Source organism: Rhinocladiella mackenziei (genome assembly GCF_000835555.1).
Source record: "Rhinocladiella mackenziei CBS 650.93 unplaced genomic scaffold supercont1.2, whole genome shotgun sequence".
Classification (NCBI taxonomy): domain Eukaryota; kingdom Fungi; phylum Ascomycota; class Eurotiomycetes; order Chaetothyriales; family Herpotrichiellaceae; genus Rhinocladiella; species Rhinocladiella mackenziei.
In genome coordinates this window covers 957,946-980,749 of record NW_013550603.1, presented here as the reverse complement: position 1 = coordinate 980,749, position 22,804 = coordinate 957,946, and the positions used below count along the sequence as shown (strand labels likewise).

At 50.9% G+C, this 22,804-nt stretch overlaps 7 protein-coding genes across 7 annotated transcripts; 4 read left to right on the top strand and 3 right to left on the bottom strand.

The window, feature by feature from the left end:
• Nucleotides 1-1,011: 1,011 nt before the first annotated feature.
• On the bottom strand, nucleotides 1,012-3,078 carry Z518_02166 (uncharacterized protein; the record flags this gene model as incomplete). The annotated part of the gene is made up of 4 exons (XM_013419195.1): nucleotides 1,012-1,248; nucleotides 1,295-2,744; nucleotides 2,807-2,946; nucleotides 2,995-3,078. 4 exons carry the CDS (start codon nucleotides 3,076-3,078, stop codon nucleotides 1,012-1,014), a joined length of 1,911 nt encoding a protein of 636 aa, XP_013274649.1.
• Nucleotides 3,079-3,618: 540 nt separating this feature from the next.
• On the bottom strand, nucleotides 3,619-5,292 carry Z518_02165 (uncharacterized protein; the record flags this gene model as incomplete). Its single annotated transcript, XM_013419194.1, has 2 exons — nucleotides 3,619-5,073; nucleotides 5,122-5,292. 2 exons carry the CDS (start codon nucleotides 5,290-5,292, stop codon nucleotides 3,619-3,621), a joined length of 1,626 nt encoding a protein of 541 aa, XP_013274648.1.
• Nucleotides 5,293-5,991: 699 nt separating this feature from the next.
• Nucleotides 5,992-7,327, top strand: Z518_02164 (uncharacterized protein; the record flags this gene model as incomplete). The annotated part of the gene is made up of 2 exons (XM_013419193.1): nucleotides 5,992-6,206; nucleotides 6,265-7,327. The coding sequence occupies 2 exons, from the start codon at nucleotides 5,992-5,994 to the stop codon at nucleotides 7,325-7,327; spliced, it is 1,278 nt and encodes a 425-aa protein (XP_013274647.1).
• A 350-nt stretch (nucleotides 7,328-7,677) lies between these two features.
• On the bottom strand, nucleotides 7,678-10,068 carry Z518_02163 (uncharacterized protein; the record flags this gene model as incomplete). The annotated part of the gene is made up of 1 exon (XM_013419192.1): nucleotides 7,678-10,068. One exon carries the CDS (start codon nucleotides 10,066-10,068, stop codon nucleotides 7,678-7,680), a length of 2,391 nt encoding a protein of 796 aa, XP_013274646.1.
• A 2,526-nt stretch (nucleotides 10,069-12,594) lies between these two features.
• On the top strand, nucleotides 12,595-13,342 carry Z518_02162 (adenine phosphoribosyltransferase; the record flags this gene model as incomplete). The annotated part of the gene is made up of 3 exons (XM_013419191.1): nucleotides 12,595-12,661; nucleotides 12,712-12,797; nucleotides 12,854-13,342. 3 exons carry the CDS (start codon nucleotides 12,595-12,597, stop codon nucleotides 13,340-13,342), a joined length of 642 nt encoding a protein of 213 aa, XP_013274645.1.
• A 1,059-nt stretch (nucleotides 13,343-14,401) lies between these two features.
• Nucleotides 14,402-20,353, top strand: Z518_02161 (uncharacterized protein; the record flags this gene model as incomplete). Its single annotated transcript, XM_013419190.1, has 1 exon — nucleotides 14,402-20,353. The coding sequence occupies one exon, from the start codon at nucleotides 14,402-14,404 to the stop codon at nucleotides 20,351-20,353; it is 5,952 nt and encodes a 1,983-aa protein (XP_013274644.1).
• A 412-nt stretch (nucleotides 20,354-20,765) lies between these two features.
• Z518_02160 (uncharacterized protein) lies at nucleotides 20,766-22,219 on the top strand (the record flags this gene model as incomplete). The annotated part of the gene is made up of 4 exons (XM_013419189.1): nucleotides 20,766-20,813; nucleotides 20,941-21,021; nucleotides 21,134-21,440; nucleotides 21,555-22,219. The coding sequence occupies 4 exons, from the start codon at nucleotides 20,766-20,768 to the stop codon at nucleotides 22,217-22,219; spliced, it is 1,101 nt and encodes a 366-aa protein (XP_013274643.1).
• Between the last annotated feature and the right edge of the window lie 585 nt (nucleotides 22,220-22,804).

Genomic DNA, 22,804 nt, shown 5'->3' with positions numbered 1-22,804 from the left:
TCCCTCATGCCAGAATCTCCACCCCCTCCCTTAGTTCGGCCTATCACTTGGTGAGCATTCAAAGGCCCTTCAGAGTTGCTCACTCTCTGAATCTCATCCATCGAGTCCAAGTCCCTGGTTCCTCGCTCACTGACCGACCCTGTTTATATGATCCATGCCAAAGCCAACCAGAGTCTGGTTTCGTTCACTGCCGACGAAAGGCCTAAATTTCTTCCTCTCAGCCCCCAAACCTTGCGATCCCCCTTCCCCCTTCCCGTCTCCGTCCTTTCCATCAGGCTTCTAGAAGCCGCTCATCTTCTTTATCGCACATGGCTTCAAATGAGGTCCTTGTGACGGTGCTACTTAGCCTCTTGGCCTTTCTCTATCGCACACGATGTATTCGCTAGCAGAGAGATGTGATGGAAAAAAGAAAAGACTCATTCAGAAATTACATTCTCTACCAAACTGCACTCGATTGGCCTGAATGGGTGGATATTTGATTCCTACCTCTCTCCGGCGCAGCCGGCCATGACATCTATCATTTCACTCACTTCAAACTTTCGGTACTTTGGCCAACAACGAAATAATGCATTGCTGAATTGGAGCCTGTCGGGGATCTGTCCATTTCGTCACCTCTTCCGGAGCTCGCTTCTGTCGATCAACGCCCTTGTTGCGTCGATCCCCCTTCGAGGGCTCCCACTGATAACTGTTCTAGGATTCTGCATCGTTTTGAAGCACCTTCAACGCCATCCTTCCCCCCCCCGCCCCGGCTGCATCACCTCCAGACCAAAACGCCCACATCTTCGCTGCCATTCTTCACGGGGATTCGACACTCAAGTCTTTCCTTCCGTCCACTCCCGGAATTTCCTTGGTTGGCTCGATCGACTTGGTCCAGCCTGTCCCTACTTGCTCCCAATGCAAATCATTTCGGCATTCCAGAGAGCCCCCATTCGCTATGCAAGGAGTATGGGGGACTCAATTCGTCCTTACTCCCCCATCTCTCCAAAAACGTCGTCGCGCGTGCTCTGGTGTTTACTCCCAGCGCTCGAGGCTAGCCGCCTGTTTGAATCGCTTAGCCAGATTTTCTGATGGACTGCCGGGATTGAATGATTCGTCCTCCGTTTCCAAGGGCCATGGACGTTTCAGGGGCCGCTCACCGTATGATTCGAGTATCGCCATCAATGTTCCCCATCCCGAAGAATCCGTCAGATGAATTGCGTCGACTTGGTCCCGCTTGGTCGCAACATTGCACAGAAGCCGTTCTTCTTCCTAGGATCAGGTTAGATGTGGAATGCCACGGGATCATTCAACTTACCTGGCTGAATACCTCCATCTTGTGCAGGAAGCATAACAAGTGGAAGTCCGAGACTGACCCCACTGATGGTGACGAACGGAGTTGTTTGGCCACGTCTCTAGGGTCTTGTCCTTCCGCCACTGCTTCCCTGTTCTCAATGGGGAACTTGCCATTTCTGAAGAGAGGATTTGGTTTGATGGGCATTCCAGCTGTCAGTGACACCAACAAATATTCCACGGGGAATTCAGGATTCGCATTTTCCTGTACGTCTGCGCCATATTCGTTGATCCGGCGATAGAACACCTCGGGGATGTAACGACTCCTTGTTCCTGTGCCTTCGTCGTGTCCAGATTGCACCAGCATCACAGTGGGATCGGCGGAAGGCTCCACAATGTCCGCTCGAACCATTTCCACGGCTGCGTTGGAGGCTTGATAAGCGTTGATGGTAATCGTTTCATCTTCGTCTCCGGTAACCACACAGGTCACGAAATTCGAACCAAATCTTCCCGTGTCGCTCCATTTTGACGGCTTAGGATATTGGGCCTGAAGTCGTGCTGCAAATGCAATTTCAAGAGAGGATAGGAAATAAGAGTCGATGTGTCGTTTGCAAACCGCCTGCCCTTCTTCGTCTTCTGGGGGCATCAGATCCGTAAAAATGACGCCAACACGTTCAAGTCCGCACAACATTGCCACCTCGTCCACGTCTTTCTCATTTGTCCACTCTAGTAAAGTGAGCCCATCAACTTCGCACACTTGAGGAGGCTCATAAATAGCTTCAACCACGGCTTTCACACCTAGAGGAACTTCTGTATACTCTTCGTATCGACCATACAGATATCCTAGACGTTGGCTGCCGGACTTTCGCCAGAAATCGATCAATTTGTCCACCATGTCAGCCGAAGCAAATTCGACGTGATCAACCATGCGGAATTCCTGTGGCTGGAGTGTAATGGCGCTGGGCTGGCATTTTGTACATATACCTTCGGGCCAGGGAGGGTGACCAGAGGGACAGTTTTTCTTCACTCGGTAATAAGGCTCTGTCAGTGGGGGCATATAGGAGCTTTTCAATTCCGGCTTGTTGGTGGCAGTGTTGATTTTGCGCAGATAGCCGTGAAAGGAGAGATGTTTGATTTTCTTCTCATCCAGATATTTCTTGTCATATGGTTCCAAAGGCTGGCAATAGTCACACATGCCTTTCGCACCGTGCCGACACATTTTTTGATCTCGCGGTCGTGATATCTTCCCATCTTTTTTGTCTAATCGGTCATCGAGGGCAGACTGTTTTACGACTTCCCAGGGATTCCGTATTAATGTTGGCGAGGTAACCGTCGGTGCAGTCGCAGGAGCACTGGGTTCCGGGAGGGCGATCGTTCCATTAAGTCTTCGAGGTGCGGAAGAGACATCGCCGTTTGTGTGACCGTTGGACAAGTTCTCAAGCTCGGAGTATCCAATGAATAGCTTGTCGCCATGTCTACCAAGAAGCGTCAGTCAAAAGTATCCTTGCAACGGTTTTTAATTTTAAGAGGTACGCACTTCAACCCAACTTGTTGCAACTCAATGCCTGGAAGATCAACCAACCGCCTCTCTCGCCCAGGATCTGGTTTTGAGCTGACAGGTTTATTGCTTAGGATTATGGAGGAGGCATCAGTGTTGGGAGGGAGGTTGTCAAGGATCTGTGACCTGATCAGTCTTCGGCTTGTCCAGCAGTAGGGCACCCTTACTTTGCTAGTGAGAGAGGAGAACTGTTGGCTAGGCTCGACATTCAGCCGAAATTGTCCCCATTTTGATTCGAATCGTAATAACATCTTGAGAGTGGTGGATATGTCGATGAAGAGATGACAGGAAGAGGGAAATGACGGATTCTAAAGGACAAGGCAAGGAGTGTGATTATGCGAGGGAAATCAGAAGAAGATGATGGCGAGGTTTGGAGAGCGAGAGTCACAAATAGGATAGACTCGAGGGTTCTATGAATGTGATTTGTGTGGCCAGGTACCTGACTTCTGAACGAGGCTGTTGATTCCACATGGTTGGGCATCAAACAGCCTTTCCGGGTCGCTATCCGCGCTTGCAAGTCTTCAACCCGCTGCCACGGCCAGGCGCCGATTGTTGCGTCACTTCATCCCGCATTACTTTCCTCTTTTGTAGAAGTCAAAATGCCAGATATCAGTAATATACGAAGCGCCTCGTTGAATACAGTAAAATTGAGTATCGCTGCATTATGAAGGATGTACAAGGGATGATGTAAGCCAATACGCCTGTCATGTGCTGCTCAATAAGAGTTGTATATTTGCATCCAGAACGCCCCCGATTGCTCACACATGTCCTTTGCTCAAATAATGTCAAAATCAGGCCATTGCCTCCTGCCAGTCAAAATCAAAGCAGATCTTGTACAGCTCTGCCAACCTCTTCTCCAATATCCTGCGACCCTCAGGCGACCGCCAAACCTCTTCTGCTGGCGCTCCTTTGACAATGTCCCAAGCCAGTAAATTTTCGGTGACGTTAGTCAAATCTTCCTGCTTTCGCTCCCATTCCTTGTCTTGCTTGAGATGGACTCCGGAGGTGACCACCACCAGAGGGACTTTGCGGTCTTGGATATTTCGGGCACTAGCGACTTCATTCTTCGTCAGTGAATCGGCAACCAGGTTCTCCTGCAGTTTGTTCTTGATGAATTTGCCTCCCTGATAGGATGACTTGCCGAAGACCCGGTCTTCTTTAGTGCGACCTCTGAAGAGAGCCCCGGCCAACCGATCCAGACCTAAGGGAGAGATGATACCACGTCCCCACAACACGAATCCTCGGCCAGGATTGGCAGTTCTATAGAGGAGATCTTCGTGAAGACCGTCGATGATCATCATACCGGAGATAGCGCGGGGATGTCTGGCGGAGAAAACTCGACTGTAAACGCTGCCGATGCCGGCGGAGACGAGAATCCAAGGACCCTCCTCACCCGCAATCGCCAGAGCTTCAGAAATCGCGTCGGCAGACATCCCAGCAGAATGCGGGGATGGCGCATTGTCGGACCATGCCAAACCCGGTCGATCCCAGTAGCAATAGCGATCAATTGTGCCATTCTTGTAGGCATCATGCACCCAAACCGCAAAAGTTTCTTCCACCGGCATATATCCTCCCTCAAGCAGAACGGTCGGATGGGCCTTGCCATCTGGACCATAGGTCTGATTACCCATGCATGCCAAGTGTACTTTGTACTTCTCGCCGTCTACCAGGTATCTCTTGCCGGGAGCTTCCAAGGTGGCATCCCTTGACCGCAAAACGAGAGTTGCGGTGAGCAGGGTAGTGATGAGGACGTAAATCATCATCAAGATGGTCGCAGTGAAGACGGCGCACCATTCTCGTAGAGGACGACGTGTCTCCTGGCGCCCGGTCAGGCGTTCTTCCTCCTCAGCTTTGCCCCATCTCACGGCCCTGTTTGTCATAACGTTGTAGAAGCCGATGAAAGCAGCCCAAACCACGGATACGACGCCAATCCAACCTTCTTCAACTCTGAGGCGAGGAACGGCGAGGATGATGACCATGTCGATAAGGAGGAGCGCAGAGATGGCCATGCTCAAGATGCTCATTGGAGTTGAAGGGGTAGAGAAGAATAGGAGGGCCGTCAAAACGTTGCCAATTGTGAGAGTGGTATAGGCGACATCAAAGAAGCCCGAACCTCTTGAATGCAGACGAGGAGGGCTGGCGAAGATAGAGATGAGTAGTAGCACCCACCACAGGCAGGTGATCATGAGGAAGAGAACTTCGAGCCATCGTAGAGCTCGGACGCTCCAGAGGTTGTAGGGAGATACCTAGAGGCCAATTAGCCTGGGAGGGGGTTGTATCAGTGGAAATCTTACCGCTGGATCATCAGGACTAAGGTACCCAGGGCCTTGATCATGACCATATAGCAGCCTAGTCTGTTCATTAACGCTCTCAAACGGTCTGTTCGGTTGACTGTGTGAAGGAGCCCTTTGGTCCTCAGGTTCATGACCATTGTCTTTCTTATTGCTCCCCCAAAGTGACACCATGTCGGTCAAGGCGTTCGGTACTCAGGCAGAGCAGGTACACACAGCTCCGTAGCTGCGAATAGTTGCGAAACGGTGGAAGGGGAAGTGGCAATCTTCAAAAATTTGTGAGATCTTTTCTTGATGGAACTCTTCCAGAGAGGCCAGGGTAGCAAAGAAATGGGATTAGCAGGGAACAAGGTGATGATTGCTAAACGGGAGAATGGTTCACGACGTCATTGGAAAACCTTACATGGCTACGATGTCGTTAGGGATGGGAAAGATAGGCGCAAGGGCATCACTGGGCACATCACAGGACAGAGCACGATCTGGACCGACATCAGGCTCACGGTTTGCCTTCCAATGCACATGTGATTTCATCCAAGGTCGTTTGGAAAAAAAGAGGGGGAAAAAAATTAGCAAGCGGCAGGATAACGTGGTAGGTAAGCCGAGGGCCAGGACAATACCCAAATACCTGGAGACAGGCCTTCGATAACCCCTACCGATGATCTAGGCCAGGGTTTAACTAATTACTTATCCATTGATCAACGACACCATCCCATGCCCATGTCTGAGGACATCTCCACGGCATTGAAACCAAACCTTACGAGCCACATGATTCCCTATTCTACGTACCGAGCACCAAAAACATCCTCTCTTTCTACTCCCCAATTCGACAGCCTTGTACTCCCTACCCCATCTCAGCCCGATTGATCACTTACCATGAGTGATCTTCAACGATCTTTTGCCAGAGCTCATTTATCCCGACCACCTCCCGAACCCCCCTCTATGTTTGATGATCGGGACGATCACCACGATGAATTACCCGACCTTCGACCTGGATCTCCTAATGATTCATCATCTTCTGCTTCTTCGACGTCCTCGGCTGGCACCGTAGTCCCATCACCCAGTAGAAATCTGTTTGAGAAACCCAAAGGGTACCGATGACCCTACCCCATTTTCTGCCTCTTGCGCTGACATCTCGTGCTTTTAAAGCTCTAATATCAGAGGCCGCTCGGCGCCGCTCCCATGGGAGGAATTCTTTGCCCAGGATCTGTTTTTGGAACACAAGACGCCCTCGGAGACCATAAAGCATCACGTCTATCTAACGCCACCCTCTTCTTCCGGTCCCCTGATCGTTACGCATCATGGCGCTGGGTCTTCGGGCTTGTCCTTTGCTGTTTTTGCTACAGAGCTTTTGAAACTTCTCCCCAATGCCGGCGTTCTTTCATTGGACGCTAGAAGTCACGGCCAAACCACCACGACCACTTCTTCTGGAAGCATACCTTCATCACAGGACCTGAGCTTGACAACTTTAGCAGAGGATCTAGCCTTTGTCGTCAACACTGTCAAGACACAACTGAGGTGGGCGGCTCTACCCGATATCGTGCTTATTGGTCACAGTCTTGGAGGCGCTGTTGTTACCGAAGTGGCTCATGAAAGACTCTTGGGCAATTCACTACTGGCATATGGCGTCCTGGATGTTGTCGAGGGCTCAGCCATGGACGCACTACTGAGCATGGACACCTATCTCTCTACGAGACCGAAATCCTTTCCATCCCTCACGTCCGGGATCGAGTGGCATACTAAGTCTCGGACCATTCGTAACAATACGTCCGCCAAAGTCTCCGTACCATCTCTTCTTATCGAGTCGAAATCCAAAGACAAATGGTTATGGCGGACTGACTTGGCAGCAACGAAACCATTTTGGAAGGGTTGGTTTGTTGGTCTATCGAAGAAATTCCTAGAGTCTCGTGGAGGGAAACTTCTCCTCCTTGCTGGCACGGACAGACTTGACAAGGAGCTGATGATCGGGCAGATGCAGGGCAAGTCCAGCTTATTCTACAGCCGACCTCTTTCCTTTCTGACTTTGACAGGCAAATATCAACTCCAAGTATTCCCAGAGGCGGGTCATTTCATCCAAGAGGATCAACCAGCGCGAACAGCGCAAATAGTAGCAGATTTCTACAAGCGGAATGATCGAAACGGACCCGTATTACCGCCGAAGGTGGACGACTTAATCAAGCAAGGCAAGTTAAAGCCGACAGGTTTCAAATGACCTCTGATGCCTACGGAACTGTGGAGGAAGCCAGTCTCACATTGCAAGAAGAATAGAGGGGCGACATTAAGAGCATTTTGTTGACATGGGGACACAATGACATAATACACATGTACGGCGCGAGATCACATATACTTCTGAGATCGAGCCCTTCAATATGGTGAGGTGAACAATAATACTAGAACCTTCAACGCCGCTCAAACCCAGTCGGGTTCCGAATGCCCTGACATCGGGGTGGAATATAAACTTTCCGTCTTCTGCCCCTTATACATTAATATTATTGTCATTGTAAGAGATCAAATCTAGGCGGCACACATTCATATTCATTCTCCATTTATCTGGTTATCTGGCTATCTCTTCTTTTCTTTTGGTTTCTGTTTCTGCTTGCTCTTCTGCTGCTTTCTTTCCCTCTTCACAGCACCCGCACTGCTCTTGCCCTTCCGCCACATTTTCGCCTCTGCCCTCTCTCTGCGATCATCCAATCGCTTCTTAATTTTATTGCTCAATTTCTTCTTCTCCGTCTTCACCTTGACGATGCCATTGGGACCGTTCAGTTCCAGACGGCCTCGTGCTTTAGCATCGCGCTTTTCCTTCTCGGTCTCGAACCACGTTCGCTTCGGCCTCGACATGATCTCCGTTTCGTGCTTGACAAGATTCTCGCCGCGTGTGAGCTGCGCTTCTGTCTGCGCGAGTTGTTTCTCTTCCTTCTCCTCTTGCAGAATTTCGTCGATGTCGGTCGCCAGAGCCTCGACTTGCGCGTGCATGGCGTCGACATCCCTGACGTCCATCACACGTGACGCCACTTTGGCACTCTGCTGACGGGCGCTTTTCACAACTGCCTTTACGATCTTGCGGTCTGGTTCGGCGGCAATTGTGCACGCTCGACCAGACCGGCCGGCACGAGCCGTTCGGCCGACACGATGTAGGTAGATTTCGTGCGTCTGTGGTGCTTCGTAGTTGATGACTGTCATGACATTTTTGATATCGAGACCTCGACTTGCCAGGTCCGTAGCGAGGAGATGAGTTGTTTTACCCTCGCGGAATGCGTTTACTGCGCTGATGCGCTGTTCTTGCGTCATACTGCCGTGGAGTTCGCCGGCTTGGAGACCTAGCAGGCCGAACACAATGCGCACGCGGTGTGCTTCTTTCTTCTGCCGAAAGAAAATGATTGTTCTCTCCGTAAATGTATTTCTGCAAAGGACGCAGAGGGTCGCCAGTCGCATGGATTCTCGGCCTGGTCGGAGCCGGACGAATTCTTGGACCAGCCCGGCGGTCGTACGCTTCTTTGCGTCGACGGATAGGCGCACAGGACGGTTCATTCCAACACGTACCAGCTTGTCAACACTGTCGGTCATGGTGGCAGAGAAGAGCATGGTTTGTCGACCTTTGGGGATTGTCTTCAGAATCTCATTCAGTTCGTCTTCGAATCCGGTTTCCAACATCCGATCTGCTTCGTCAAGCACCAGAATCTCAATATTTTCCACCGCAAAACTTGCCGAATTGCGCATGTGGTCAATAAACCTACCAGGCGTCGCAATGACCACGTCTGGGCGCTTCTTGAGAATAGTCTCTTGCTCTCGTAGCGAAAACCCACCAACGACTTGAGCAAAGGTTATATCTGTGAACCGGGCGAGAGCAGTGGCGACATTGTAACACTGAACAGCCAATTCACGAGTCGGCATTAGAATAGCCACACGAGTTGTTGGTATTTTTCTTGGTCGATAGACTAGACGCTCGAGGATTGGGAGGAGGAACGCTGCAGTCTTGCCTGAACCTGTCACCGCGGATCCAACCACATCTAAGCCTTGCAAAGCAACGGGAATAGCTCGGACTTGGATAGGCGTAGGGGTGGTGAAAGATAGTGCGGCCAGGCCACGCAATACGGGTCGCGACAGAGAGAATTGCTGGAATGAGGATGCGAATTTTACGTCTTTCTTCTTCAGTTTGTCTTCTGGAGCAAAAAATGCGGCTCTCTTCACCTGCTCTTCCGGATCCGAGCTCGAGGGTTGTGACTCGGCGTCGGACTTTTCAGAAGCCAAGTCGTCTGGATGAGCGGTTGGGGATGCAATAGAGTCACTTCCAGACGCATCTTCATCCTTGTCCTCGTCATCATCCACCTCTTCCTCGTTGACTAATCCAGAGTCCTCATTCTCCGATTCGGCGCCTGCGCCAAAGGTATCTGGTGCCAAGAGTTCGTCGTCTTCGAAATCCAGCATCTCTGCGTCTTCTTCGTCGTCAGGAGCACCATCTTTATGATCTGTGTCGAAATCTTCTTCCTGATTTTGCCTCTCAGAGGTATTCAGTGTGGCCTTTTGTGACTTTGTTGCTCGACGGGCAATGATTTCGTCAATTTCCACGCCCTTTCTGTTCGATTCGCTGGTTTTCTTTGTTGTGTATCCTCGGCCCCAGCCATCGAATTCTTGTAGATCTTCCAAGACTACGTCTCCTCCAATGTCAAATTCGAAATCTGGGTCGATCGCACCATCTTGAACACCTTCGTCTGCTTCGCTCTCCGATTCAGCTTGGGCTGCTTCATGTATTCGGTTGTTATTTCCTTTCTGCGATTTTTCCTGTCTCTTGTTCTTGGAAATGGTTCCCCTTGAGAGTTTTGCTCGTTTTCGTTTTGTGCCGTTGGCGGGTTGGAGAACCTCCGAATCGCTCGAGCCGGGCTCACTAAGTGGTAGGTCTTCATTGTCCGAGATGGTTAGGACGAAATCGTCCTCTTGAACTGATTTGACCATTGCAGAAATGAATCTATAAGATCAGTAGCATGTTGGCACAAGACCACAAATCATTGTCATTCTCGTGGTTGATATGGAGGTGGCAGAATGATATTTTTGCCCACCGCCGGGACTTCCAGAAAGGGAATCCTTCTGGAAATCGTCCATCTGCAAATCCTTTTTTGTCCAGCAATTGTTGCTCCACCGCCCACGCTGGCTCAGTGCTAGGCCTCTAGTTGCCGGAACGCTGCCTCGCATTTTTGTCGTGATATTGCACAGTCAGTCCACAGCATGTCGTGATATTTCATCTTTGATTACAATACTACAGGTCGCGGCACCGGATAATTGTTCTACAATAACCCCCAACCCTTACACACAATTAGCCGGCAAAACAGTATCCAACGGAAGAAAACGAGGACCACGAAATGCAGGGGAAACTTCCCTCCTATCCTACAGGCTGGAGTCAGTATACCCCCTGGTAGTATCGTCGCCGGTATCTACCGCAACCCCTCTATACGCTACGCAATGCCCTGCGATGTCTGGTGCCTTTGATATCATCAAGGTTACAACAAAAGCTAAATGGTCCTCAAACATCGATCCCCACCCACTGGGCTTGGTAATGATGACGGTATCTTGATGAGAGTGCTCCCGTGCCAATCATCACTGATCTCCGACTTGAACGGGGTTTCTGAAAATCACATCGATATCAATTTCATTGTCGCATACTCGAACGACAGAGCAAAGTAGAAAAAAATGGAAACGAGGCCAATCATTCGATATAAAAGTTCGTCCAATCCACCCCCCACGCATATCTTCGACGGATCGGAAACTACAAGAAAGTGGTGCATGCTTGGAGTGATTGGATCTTTGAACGAAGTAGATTCGGCATTTTTCCTTTCAAATTTTGCGCGAATGAATTGGACATGTACCTCAGACCGCCGACATCTGATTGGCGCGGTGGACCTGACAACGAACATTGAATCATGACAGTAACGTGGTTGAGTGATTTGACACCACGATCCCACAACTGGCCGAAACGATAGACGAGGTCAGACTCGGTGGACTCTATGGCGAACCGAGTCCCAGATCCATTTATATAAATCTTTTTAGAAGCATGTCTCCTTGGCCTACAAAGTGTGACGAATACTTTTAGGATACCGTTTAGGAAAAGTGGCTCGCAGTAGCTCCATGACAACATCCTTGGTAACAATGGCATTGTTGTCACCGCTACTTGAGACATCGGCTCTCGCAATGAGCCACAGGAATGTCGGCGTTGCGATGCAGGGCTCCTTTCGCATTGTTTGAAATCAGGCAAGACCCTAGGATCTAGGCTCGAGAGATGCGATTGAAGTGTGCCGAAAAATGTAGATCACAAAATGATCGTCGATGTACGCGATGGCTGATCCTCCCATCCAGAACATACCCTCTTACAGGACCAGCCGGCAAGCAGCGAAACCCTCCGAGCCTCAGGGCTGCGGGCCAAGCTGAGGTGATCGAAAAGGATCGTGGTGGCTTGTCGCTCAAGACGTGTGGGAAGAAAATGGCTCAGAGTGAACGAATCAAAATGTGCTTTGCCAGCTTGTATCTAGTCCTCCTTGAGAACCCCCATCGTCCTGCAGGCTGGCGGAGACGAGACACGAATCCAAGACAGAAGGGATGACATGACATTTGGATTTCTTGCTCAGGGATCCGATCTCAGGGCACATACCGTATGCGCTTTCGAATGCTGCTTCCTCTCACGGATGGACATTTGGTATCAAAGTTGCAGGGGCCGTCAGCCACACATTCATTGCTCCACCCGGATCCGCCAGCTTGTCAGAACAACCCAAAAACTTTTTTTTGGCTCTCGAACAAAAACTCGCCAACCAATCCTGAATGCTAACGAACCATACGCCGGCGCCCACGCCCTCGTTCATTATCATGACTGTTATCGTCAAACATCCCACTTCTGGCCTTAGGGGTCTGCGGCGTACGGCGCCTTGTGGTCTCAATCGGGACAACGAAGCCGCCCCTCTTCTAGTGCTCTAATCGTGGATCGGGTAAGTTTTATCAGCTACACATGTCACGACCTCTTTAGTCAACTTGTCTCGTTTTTATTGAACCTTGATCAAGCTGCCGAGTGGATCGCTTCTGGTTTCACACCGCTGTCGGCTGGAAGCCCAAAAAGAGAAGGGCTTGCCCACCAGGCGCCGGTCGGGTGCAATCCATGTCAAGCCAGGTCGAAATCTACTGGGAGTATTCCGGTCGTGCAGGCTGACTCCCTTTGTAACATAACACATGCAACCGAACCTCTGTCGCTGCGGTGGTTGACTCGCTGCTGGGATACTCGGAGGCCACAGGCAAACTCTGGAATGGCGCCGCATGTCCCGAGCCTAGAAGCACCAGCTTCCCACCAGATCCCTCCCGAAATGTGGACGCCCTTGCATGCACGACTGATTCGTCCTGCGCTGTTCGTCTTGGGCAACGGCTCTTTGTTGTCATCATTTTTTTTTTCGTTCCATATTTATCCTGTCTACCCTCCTGCCTCCTCGACTGTTTCCTCTCAGCATGACTCCAGAAAATACTGATACCAACTATGGCACCGCGCGATCAGAGTCCCATGCCACCCCCTCCTGTATGTTGAGCCTTGCCGCTTGAACTATTCAGCCTGGCTAACAATCTTAGCCACCCAACTCTCCGGTGCTGAAGCGTTGCCGGAATTGAAAGCTCGACTTAAATCTGGACTGAAAACGTATCCAGATTTTCCGAAGGTACGTCCGAAAGACTTCTGAAAATAAAATTATTCTCACCGACAATGTTCGTATAGAAGGGCATCGTATTCGAAGATATCCTCCCTCTCTTTGCATCACACGCTCTGCACCAGGACCTCATCCGAGCGTACGAACTACAAATCCTCGAAATTTTCGGGCCCGATAACATCCCCGATGTGATTGTCGGTCTCGATGCGAGAGGTTTTCTCTTCGGACCAACTCTGGCGTTGCGACTCGGAGCCGGGTTCGTCCCAGTTAGGAAAGTGGGCAAGCTCCCCGGCAAAATCGAAACCGCAGAATATGAAAAAGAATATGGCACCGATACGTTTGCCATGCAGACTGACGCGATTCATCCTGGTCAGAAAGTCCTTGTCGTCGACGATTTGATCGCAACTGGCGGTTCTGCGTCAGCGGCTGGAACTCTGGTCGAAAAATGTGGAGGAACTCTACTTGGCTACATCTTTATCATCGAGCTTACCTTCCTCAAAGGTCGAGAGAAGCTCAAAGCTCCCGTTTACGCACTGCTGGAAAGTCAATCAGAGTGATGCGTGCCTCGATTGGGGCTGCACGAACACCAGAACGGTCACAGCCAGAGGGGGGGGGGCAGGTTCTCAGATTCAGCCCTGACCACCCCAATGTTCTCACCGGCCGCTTGGCGATCGCAAATACAACTTTCCGAAACCAGTGGGAACATCCGTTTCTCATCTCTCATCAGCACTATACCACGGGGAACGGTGGGCCTTTTGTGCTACATGTCTTCATTCCTCAATCCAGGATTTCTGCATTTCGGGCATTTTTGAAACTTTCAGCTCTCCTTGTTAGACTTGATACGGCCCAAGGCCCGTCTAATGTTTATATCCAAAGCGACATGATTCTCCAGCGATGGAGTAGTTGCCAGGGCGTTTCGCGGATGATGCCCAGGAGGGACTCGGACGGAGGAGGTCACCCCAATGAAGGGATCTTGTTGCGACTGATGATTCCAGAAGGTGATGTTTTCGGGATACCACAAGATCAAAGGTGGCAGCTCTTTACAGTACCACAACGCCGACATATTCTCTTAACCGCTCTGGCGAGGATGGATTTCTGATAAAGCCCAGTATGAGGGCCTGAAGTTTCTGTCATGGCGTTATGGCAGGCAGATAGAGAGATACGTTCAACATTACCTTCAATGATACACTAAATTTGCGTCACGCAAGTGACTACGCTATCCAGCACATACGACGCGCTCGTGTAAATGCTCTCTTGTGATGGTCAAACAGTACTGTAGACGGTGATCGAGAATCTTGCAACAGCTTGCAGCACTGAAATTGGTGGGCTGCCGCTTGAGCGAAAATGGACACAGATGGCTTTGAACATCACGTCCCCACATGTGCCACCTCTTCCGGGGTTCAGGGCACTCTGAAAGTTGTTCTTTGAGCGTTCGTTCCATTCCATCATCACGACCTCGCAAGCTTTCTGTTGTCATTCGCTTAGTTCTGGTTTTTCTCTCACCCAATTTTCACCGTCGTTGTGTTCAGTCTTCCGGGCTGTTTCGCCCAGTTCGCGATCTCCTTCCTGTGGTCAATCCACGCAGCGACGCCCGCCGTACATGAAGCAGTGCAAGAATGTCGGGCATCAATTCGGAGCTGGAAGACGCTTTGCGCAAGCTGGATGAAGAGCTGGAAGAAGGAGATATTACAAGGAAAGGATATGAAAAGCGGCGCACCCTTATCCTGTCCCAGTTCATCCCCCCCCAGCAAGTGGTGCAGCCTCAATCCCAATCGCAACCACCCACGCGAGGACTTCGCATACATTCCCCTGACGACAGTGATCACCCTGCGTCCAATGACGCTTCCAGAGCGGCGTCCCTCGCTGCGCTCACGGGTCGATCCACAAGTGGGTTGTCGAGAAATGGTACAGTGACTGAGGGTTATTCCAGCCTGGGTCGACCGGCTTCCATGATCAGGGATGAGTATGCAAATGATCCTAAGAGGAGTACCACTCCGCAGAGCCACGCCCAAAGATTTCAAGAACGGGAAGCAGGCGGACTATCGCAGGGATCGCTCGCGGGATCCTCACACGACAACCGTCACGAAACATTTATAACCGCCAATGAACAACCCCGCTCCCAGACACTCATGAGCCAGAGCTACGCCTTCAATCCTGGCACACAGCAGAATTATGCTGGCCCGGACGCGCGCAATTCCACCATGCTCGATTCTCAACAAGGTTACTTCTCTGACTTTGCTGGACAACAACGGGAAGACCAGCAAGAGAATTATGGAGGTAATCTACACCGATATTCCCAGAGTGAGGTGACTTCTCCAACAGCGCAAATGGCACCACCGCTCTTGGGCGCGGGAGAACTCACAGGAGGAGCTGCGATCCACCAAATGCCCTTGGAACCTCGGGAAGTGCCCTTCGCCATCTGTGACCCTCACGATTCGCACATTGAGATGTCAGGGTTCGAGAACATTGCTGCAGTGCTTCGACATCGAGCCAAGACGAATCCAAAGCAAGCAGCCTACTGGGTTTTGGATCAAAAAGGCAAAGAGCTGGTCTCGGTCACATGGGAGAAGCTATGCAGTCGGGCCGAAAAAGTTGCTCAAGTTATCCGTGATAAAAGCAGCTTGTATAAAGGCGATCGCGTGGCGTTGATTTACACTGAGAATGAAATCATTGAATTTGCGGTGGCACTTCTGGGCTGTTTCATTGCAGGCGTGGTTGCGGTGCCCATCAATGACTTGAAGAACTATGCGAGATTGAATGTCGTCTTGACATCCACCCAAGCACACCTAGCCTTGACGACGGAGGCGAACTTAAAGAACTTCCAACGTGATATCACGGCGGCCAAACTCAATTGGCCTCGGGGCGTGGAATGGTGGAAAACCAACGAGTTTGGTTCTTACCACCCAAAGAAAAAGGGCGAGGAGAGTCCTCTTGTGGTGCCCGATCTTGCATATATTGAATTCTCCACAGCTCCTACCGGAGATCTTCGTGGAGTCGTCATGAGCCATAAGACAATCATGCACCAGATGGCCACTCTCAGTGCAATGATTACTTCGGCAACGAGCAATACCCGGGCAGACACATTCAATCCTTCCTTGCGCGACAAACAAGGCCATTTGATTACAGGCTCCAGACACGGTGAGATTATGCTTAGCTATCTGGACCCGAGGCAAAGTATAGGGATGATCCTGGGAGTCTTGTTGAACGTCTATGGTGGCCATACGGTGATTTACATCGACCAACGGACGATTGAGACCGCAGGCCTCTACGCCAATTTGATTACCAAATACAAGACAACCTTGCTGGTGGCAGATTACCCCGGCTTAAAAAGAGCGGTTTACAACTACCAAGCAGATCCGATGGCGACGAGGAATTTCCGACGCAATTTTGAGCCTAACTTTAGCAGCGTCAAATTGTGCATGATCGACACCTTGACCGTTGATGCTGAGTTCCACGAACTCCTGGCAGACCGATGGCTGAAACCCCTGCGCAACCCTAGAGCGCGGGAGATTGTGGCGCCAATGTTATGTCTGCCCGAGCATGGTGGAATGGTCATCAGCATGCGAGACTGGCTTGGAGGCGAAGAACGAATGGGCTGCTCGCTCACCCACGAGATGGATCATGACCGCAATGTGGAAGAGAGAAAGGAAGACGAAAATGCTACCAGCAAATCGGGCTTTGGCAGTAGCCTTATCGGAGGTGGCACCACGAAACCTTCCAAAGTCCGTTCAACGGAGGACCTTGGTGAAGTGCTTTTGGACAAAGAAGCCTTGAAGACCAACGACATCGTCGTGCTAGCGACGGGGTCCGAGGCGCGTGCGAAGGCTAGCTCATTTCCCAATGCCGTAAGATGTGGAGCTTTTGGCTATCCAATTCCTGACGCTACTCTCGCCGTGGTTGATCCCGAATCGGGTCTGTTGTGTACCCCGAACTCAATCGGCGAGATCTGGGTCGACTCTCCCTCTCTTTCGGGAGGGTTTTGGGCGCTTCCTAAGCATACCGAAACCATCTTCCATGCTCGGCCTTTCTGCTTCAAGGAAGGCAATCCGACGCCAACGGCCATCGATCCTGAATTTCTCCGCACTGGCTTGCTCGGTTGTGTGATCGAGGGGAAAATATATGTCTTAGGCCTCTACGAAGATCGGCTGAGACAAAGGGTGGAATGGGTCGAACATGGTTTAGCGGTGCAGGAACATCGCTATTTCTTCGTTCAGCACCTTATTCTCAGTATCATGAGGAACATTCCCAAGATTCACGACTGCTCTGCTTTCGATTGTTTTGTCAATGACGAGCATCTACCAATCGTCCTATTAGAATCTGCATCTGCATCGACTGCTCCTATATCCTCGGGTGGGCCTCCACGACAGCTCGATATTGCCTTGCTTGACTCTCTGGCAGAGAGAACGATGGAGATTTTGTATCAAGAACATCATCTGAGGGTCTACTGCGTCTTGATCACAGCGCCGGGCATTCTGCCACGGGTGACCAAAAATGGTCGACGAGAAATCGGAAACATGCTTTGCCGAAAGGAATTCGATAATGGGTCATTGCCCTGCGTCCATGTCAAATTTGGGGTTGAGAGAGCCGTCCAAAACTTACCATTTGGAGAGGATATCAGCGGAGGCATCTGGTCTGTGAACGCGAGTGCCGCCCGGACGGAACTTCTCTATGAACAAGAAACGCAGTGGTCGGGAGTTGATCCCCGAGAAGTGGTGATCGATGACCGCACTTCAACCGCATTGAGCAATTTTACCAACATATTTGATCTCATGCAGTGGCGAGTGGCGCGACAAGCCGATGAGCTCGCCTATTGCACAATCGATGGCAGAGGCAAAGAAGGCAAGGGCCTGACATGGAAGAAGTTTGACACACGAGTGGCCGCAGTGGCATTATACCTGCGGAACAAGGTCAAGGTGAAACCGAGTGACCACCTTATCTTGATGTACACTCATTCTGAGGATTACGTATTCGCCATTTACGCATGTATGGTTCTGGGGGCGATTGCTATTCCGGTTGCCCCTCTGGACGCCAACAGACTGTCGGAAGATGCTCCGGCGTATCTTCACATTGTCGCCGATATGGGCGTAAAAGCGGTCCTTTGCAACACCGAAGTTGATCACCTGTTCAAACAGAAAATCGTCTCACAGCATCTCAAGCAGTCTGCACAGTACCTGAAAACCCATATCCCCAGTGTTTACAACACGACAAAACCATCGAGGCAATCGCATGGCTGCAGAGATCTCGGCCTCACAATGAACCGCTCGTGGATCTCTCCTTCCAACCCAGTCATTATCTGGACTTACTGGACGCCTGACCAGCGCCGAGTTTCAGTCCAATTGGGCCATGATACCGTTCTGGGGATGTGCAAGGTCCAGAAAGAAACTTGCCAAATGACGAGTTCGAAGCCCGTTCTCGCCTGCGTGAGAAGTACTGTTGGTATCGGATTTCTGCACACGGCTGTGATGGGCGTGTACAACGGCAGTACCACCTATTTGATCTCACCGTTGGACTTTGCCCAGAATCCTGGTTCGCTATTCTTGGCCTTGTCCAGGTATAAAGTCAAAGATACTTATGCTACAAGCCAGATGTTGGATTTTGCAATGGGCCATGTCGTGGGTAAAGGATTCTCGTTGCATGAGTTGAAGAACCTGATGGTCGCCACTGAATCCAGGCCACGCCTGGACCTTTTCTCGAAAGCGAGGCTCCATTTTGCTCAAACCGGACTCGAAAGGACTGCGATCAGCACAATTTATGCACATGTTCTCAACCCAATGATAGCGTCTCGAAGCTACATGTCGATCGAGCCGATCGAACTTTGGCTCGACATTCGCGCGTTGAGAAGAGGTCTTGTTTACCCTGTCGATCCCGACACAGACCCCACTGCTCTGTGTGTCCAGGATTCTGGCATGGTCCCTGTATCCACTCGTATCGCCATCGTGAACCCTGAGACCTGCCAATTATGCCATGTTGGTGAATATGGTGAGATCTGGGTGCAATCGGAAGCTTGTGCAAAGTCTTTCTACATGTCTAAGCAAATATTCGATGAGGAACGATTCAACGGTCGCATCATGGGAGGCGACCCCAACCAGACATATGTCCGTACCGGCGATCTGGGGTTTCTTCACAACGTTACAAGACCTATTGGGCCCGGAAATCAACCGGTAGAAATGCAGATTTTGTTTGTCTTGGGAAGTATTGGGGAGACGTTCGAGGTTCATGGTCTCAATCACTTCCCCATAGACATTGAGAACAGCATAGAAAAATGTCACCGGAATATCACCCCTGGTGGTAGCGCGGTATTTCAGGCCGGCGGAATGGTCGTGGTGCTGGTGGAAGTCTTCCGAAAAGCCTACTTGGCTTCCATTGTACCGGTCATTGTCAATGCCGTCCTCCACGAGCATCAGATAGTCGTCGACATTGTCGCATTCGTCGGCGAAGGCGACTTCCCCCGAAGCAGACTGTCGGAGAAACAACGAGGCAAGATTCTGGCTTCATGGGTGACGCGAAAATTGCGAACTATCGCCCAATTTGGAATCCGAGATGCCGATGGCCCCGATGCCCAGGATGCAGGCATTCCTGGAGAACGCAAAAGGACCAGCCTGGTGGGGAAGAGTCTCGGTCAGCAAGACCAAACCAGAGCCTCTCTGGCCTCAGAATCTCAACCCGGTGCACCAGCAGATCAGACATCCAGCCGATCAAGCATCGTTCCCGAACTACCTTTCAGTTTGCCACCAAATCACTATCAAATCGACCCGACCGGGCTGTATGATAGCCCTTCCCCATCGGGAGATAACAAACCTGGCGTTTCCCTCAATGATCGGCCTTACACCCTTCCCGAGGGTGTCGTGGAGATGCCCACCACCAATTTTGATGACACTGACGACAAATCGAATCCTTACCTCACCGACGAAAAGTTCTTTGACCCCAATGCAGATCCCGAACGTCTTTTTGGTGACTATACTCCTCAAGCTTCGCAACTTGATCTGGCGCCCGGCGGACCGCCTAGACTTTCTCTGGTCAATCCAAGCGACTACTCGCCGAATGGTAGCAATGACAATACTCCCACGTCTCACACAGCTAGAGCGACCCCGACTTCTGCGATTCTCTTTGGTTCCAATGCTGCGAACGATGGAAACGACAGCCCATACGAAGACCAGGGCAATCCTTTCCGAAACTCCATTCCTGCGTCGGTCCCGAGTTTTGATTTTGTTACGTCGCTTTCCCCGAGGAATACTGCTCGGGACCAAATGACGGGTGCGGCTGCGACTTACAATCAGGTCACGTCTCAAGCCACTGGTCGTGCTCTACTCCCCAGTCAGCAAGCACGGTACCCCAATTACAACCAACCGGAGCCACCACGGACACGAAATGTTAGCGATAATTCCTATGAAGCCACGGACCTGCCTCAAGAAGCGTTGGCATATGCATCGACCTTGGGCAGGAAGCTGTCGAATGAATCACATGATTTCCTTCATCCTCAAGACCGGCAGAGTGTGGACTTGAGTAGTATTTCTGGGAGTATAAGCAGACGATATGATGGAAGTGCTTATGATGATTTTGACAGGTAGTGCGAATTGTGCCTGCGATTTGGTTCGTGTACGATTTTTTGAAAACGGCGAGGGGATGTTTTTCCGCTTATCACGATTGACATGACAAAATGACACAATCTGGACATTGACGACAAGGCCGGCTTTTGTTCATAAATGATAATAACACGAATATGATGATATCATCTCCAACTCCCAATTGGGGAATTCAGCCTCGTCCCCCGCGTTTCTTATAACCGCGGCTTTCGCAGGGGCAGAGGCGGGGAAAGCACCCTCCACATGCTCCCGCTTTCCCGGCAGTTTGAAGAACGTGCGCGGCAGACACATAATTAAATAAACCCTGTCTGGGATCCCGAGTCTCGCTTGCTTGACCCGCATCCTCCTTGTCTTCGTCACCACAATTCGGAACAAAAGAGCTCTTGCCACTACCAAAATGCCTCCAGCAACTATGCGTGCAGTTGTCCTCAAGGGAGACTTCAAGGTAGGTAGACCCGAAGGAGCTCTACAATACCAGACCATGTAGCCGCAAAGCATTCTTTGTTGTCTCCCTTATTAATAGCATCAAATGTTGCTCAAGAGGCTTCCATTCCATTCCTGACTTGCTGCAGGTGGCCGTTGAAGACAGGCCTTACCCCAAGATCCAAAAGCCAACCGATGCAATCCTCAAAGTGACCTCAACCGCGCTTTGCGTAAGTCCTATCAAACCCATCCAATGTTCCTCTTCACTTGTCGTTATGCTCCTGGCGAGGGCTGTTAAAAATATATATATAACTTTTGTCCTTTCTTTTCGGTTGTGAACAGGGATCCGATCTCCATTTCTACCGCGGCCATCTCAAATGTCCACCCGAATTCATCTGCGGGCACGAATTCGTCGGTACCATCATCGAAAAGGGTGACGACGTCAAAAACTTCGAAATCGGAGACCATGTTGTTGTCCCCTTCTACACTGCCTGTCAGGAATGCTACTACTGTGTCCGTGGCCAGGCGAGTCGTTGTTCCAAAGGCGAATTGTTTGGGAACTCCGTCCCGGCCAATACCATCGATGGCGGCCAGGCGGAGTATGTCAGGGTTCCGTTAGCGGGGACGACTTGTGTGAAGACACCTCAGGGTACGTATTTTGTTGGAATCAATCAGTTCCCTGACGGTGTTATCCATTTGACTAATCTTCTTTGATTATCCGTTTTTGGTGTTCGGTTACTAACAGAAGCTCCTGTATTTCCAGGTATTCCCGAGGAAATGCTCGTGTTGATGGCCGACATTTTTCCCACGGGCTATTTCGCCGCGTCCCGGTTCCTGAAGAACCTCTCGCAACGCGATCGCGACGAATTCACCACCGTGGTCATCGGCTGTGGGCCCGTGGGGATTTGTGCGATCACCTGTGCACTCACGATGGTGAAGACCGTGTATGCCATCGATTCTGTGCCTGAACGTCTGGCCGAGGCCGAGAAGATCGGCGCCATTCCCATCAACTTGAACGACAACCCGGTCGAAAAAATCAAAGCGGTCAGCAGCGGACGTGGGGCGGACGTCGTGCTCGAGGTCGTCGGCCACGCGGACGCATTCATGTTGGCCTTCGACATGATTAGGCCGTGGGGCCAGATCAGTTCTATTGGCGTGCATACTGAGATGATTCCGCTGAATGGGCTGCTTTGCTATGGTAAGAATGTCACGATGGCATTTGGAAGATGCCCAGTCCGGAGTATCTTTGAGGATGCACTTAAGTTGCTGGTCCAGGAGCAGAAGAAGGTCGCATTCTTGTGCGGGAAGACCATGTCACTTGAGGATGCACCGCAGGCGTACAAGGACTTTGAGGCCCGGAAGGTGCACAAGATCGTCTTTAAGATGCCAGGCGAGCAAACGGGGCAGAGTGTGGCGGATAAAGTGTAGACGAAAAGATTCACATGATCAGGGATGTCTCGCGGAGAAAGAGTTAGTATAGGGTTAGGGTTGAAAATATTCTGAATAGTTCGTCACCACCACTTCTTACCTGCAGCCCTCTTTCCTTGGATCCCAATCATCCCGAGTCATGGGCATCAATATCGTCGACACTCAGGTACTCTACACCTCCTCTTACGCGTGCACGTCAAGTAATTCCGCACCTCGATCGGGCCAGACTGGAATGCTCCAATACCGGACCCTCAAGCCGCGCGTGCGGACTCTGCGGAACTGTTGCCGCAGAAGGTCCAGTTGAACTTGTGACAGTCGAGAGTGCCAGGGATATCCGATGGATTTGATGATTGAACACAGAAGCGAAATACGAGTTTGCGGCGGAATAGACAACCGGGTTGGTAGGACGGAGAGGGGCATTGGTATGCAGAGAAGAACGGGAAGGAGTTGTCTGTGTCGGATTCTGAGTTTTGACACGGTGTTGGCTGATGACAATGAAATCATGAGGTCGAGTGGGTGCGTCGTAGAATATGTCGCGGTGATGTCGGGTTTTCCGTCACATGTTTGAAAGGAGCATCACCTGAC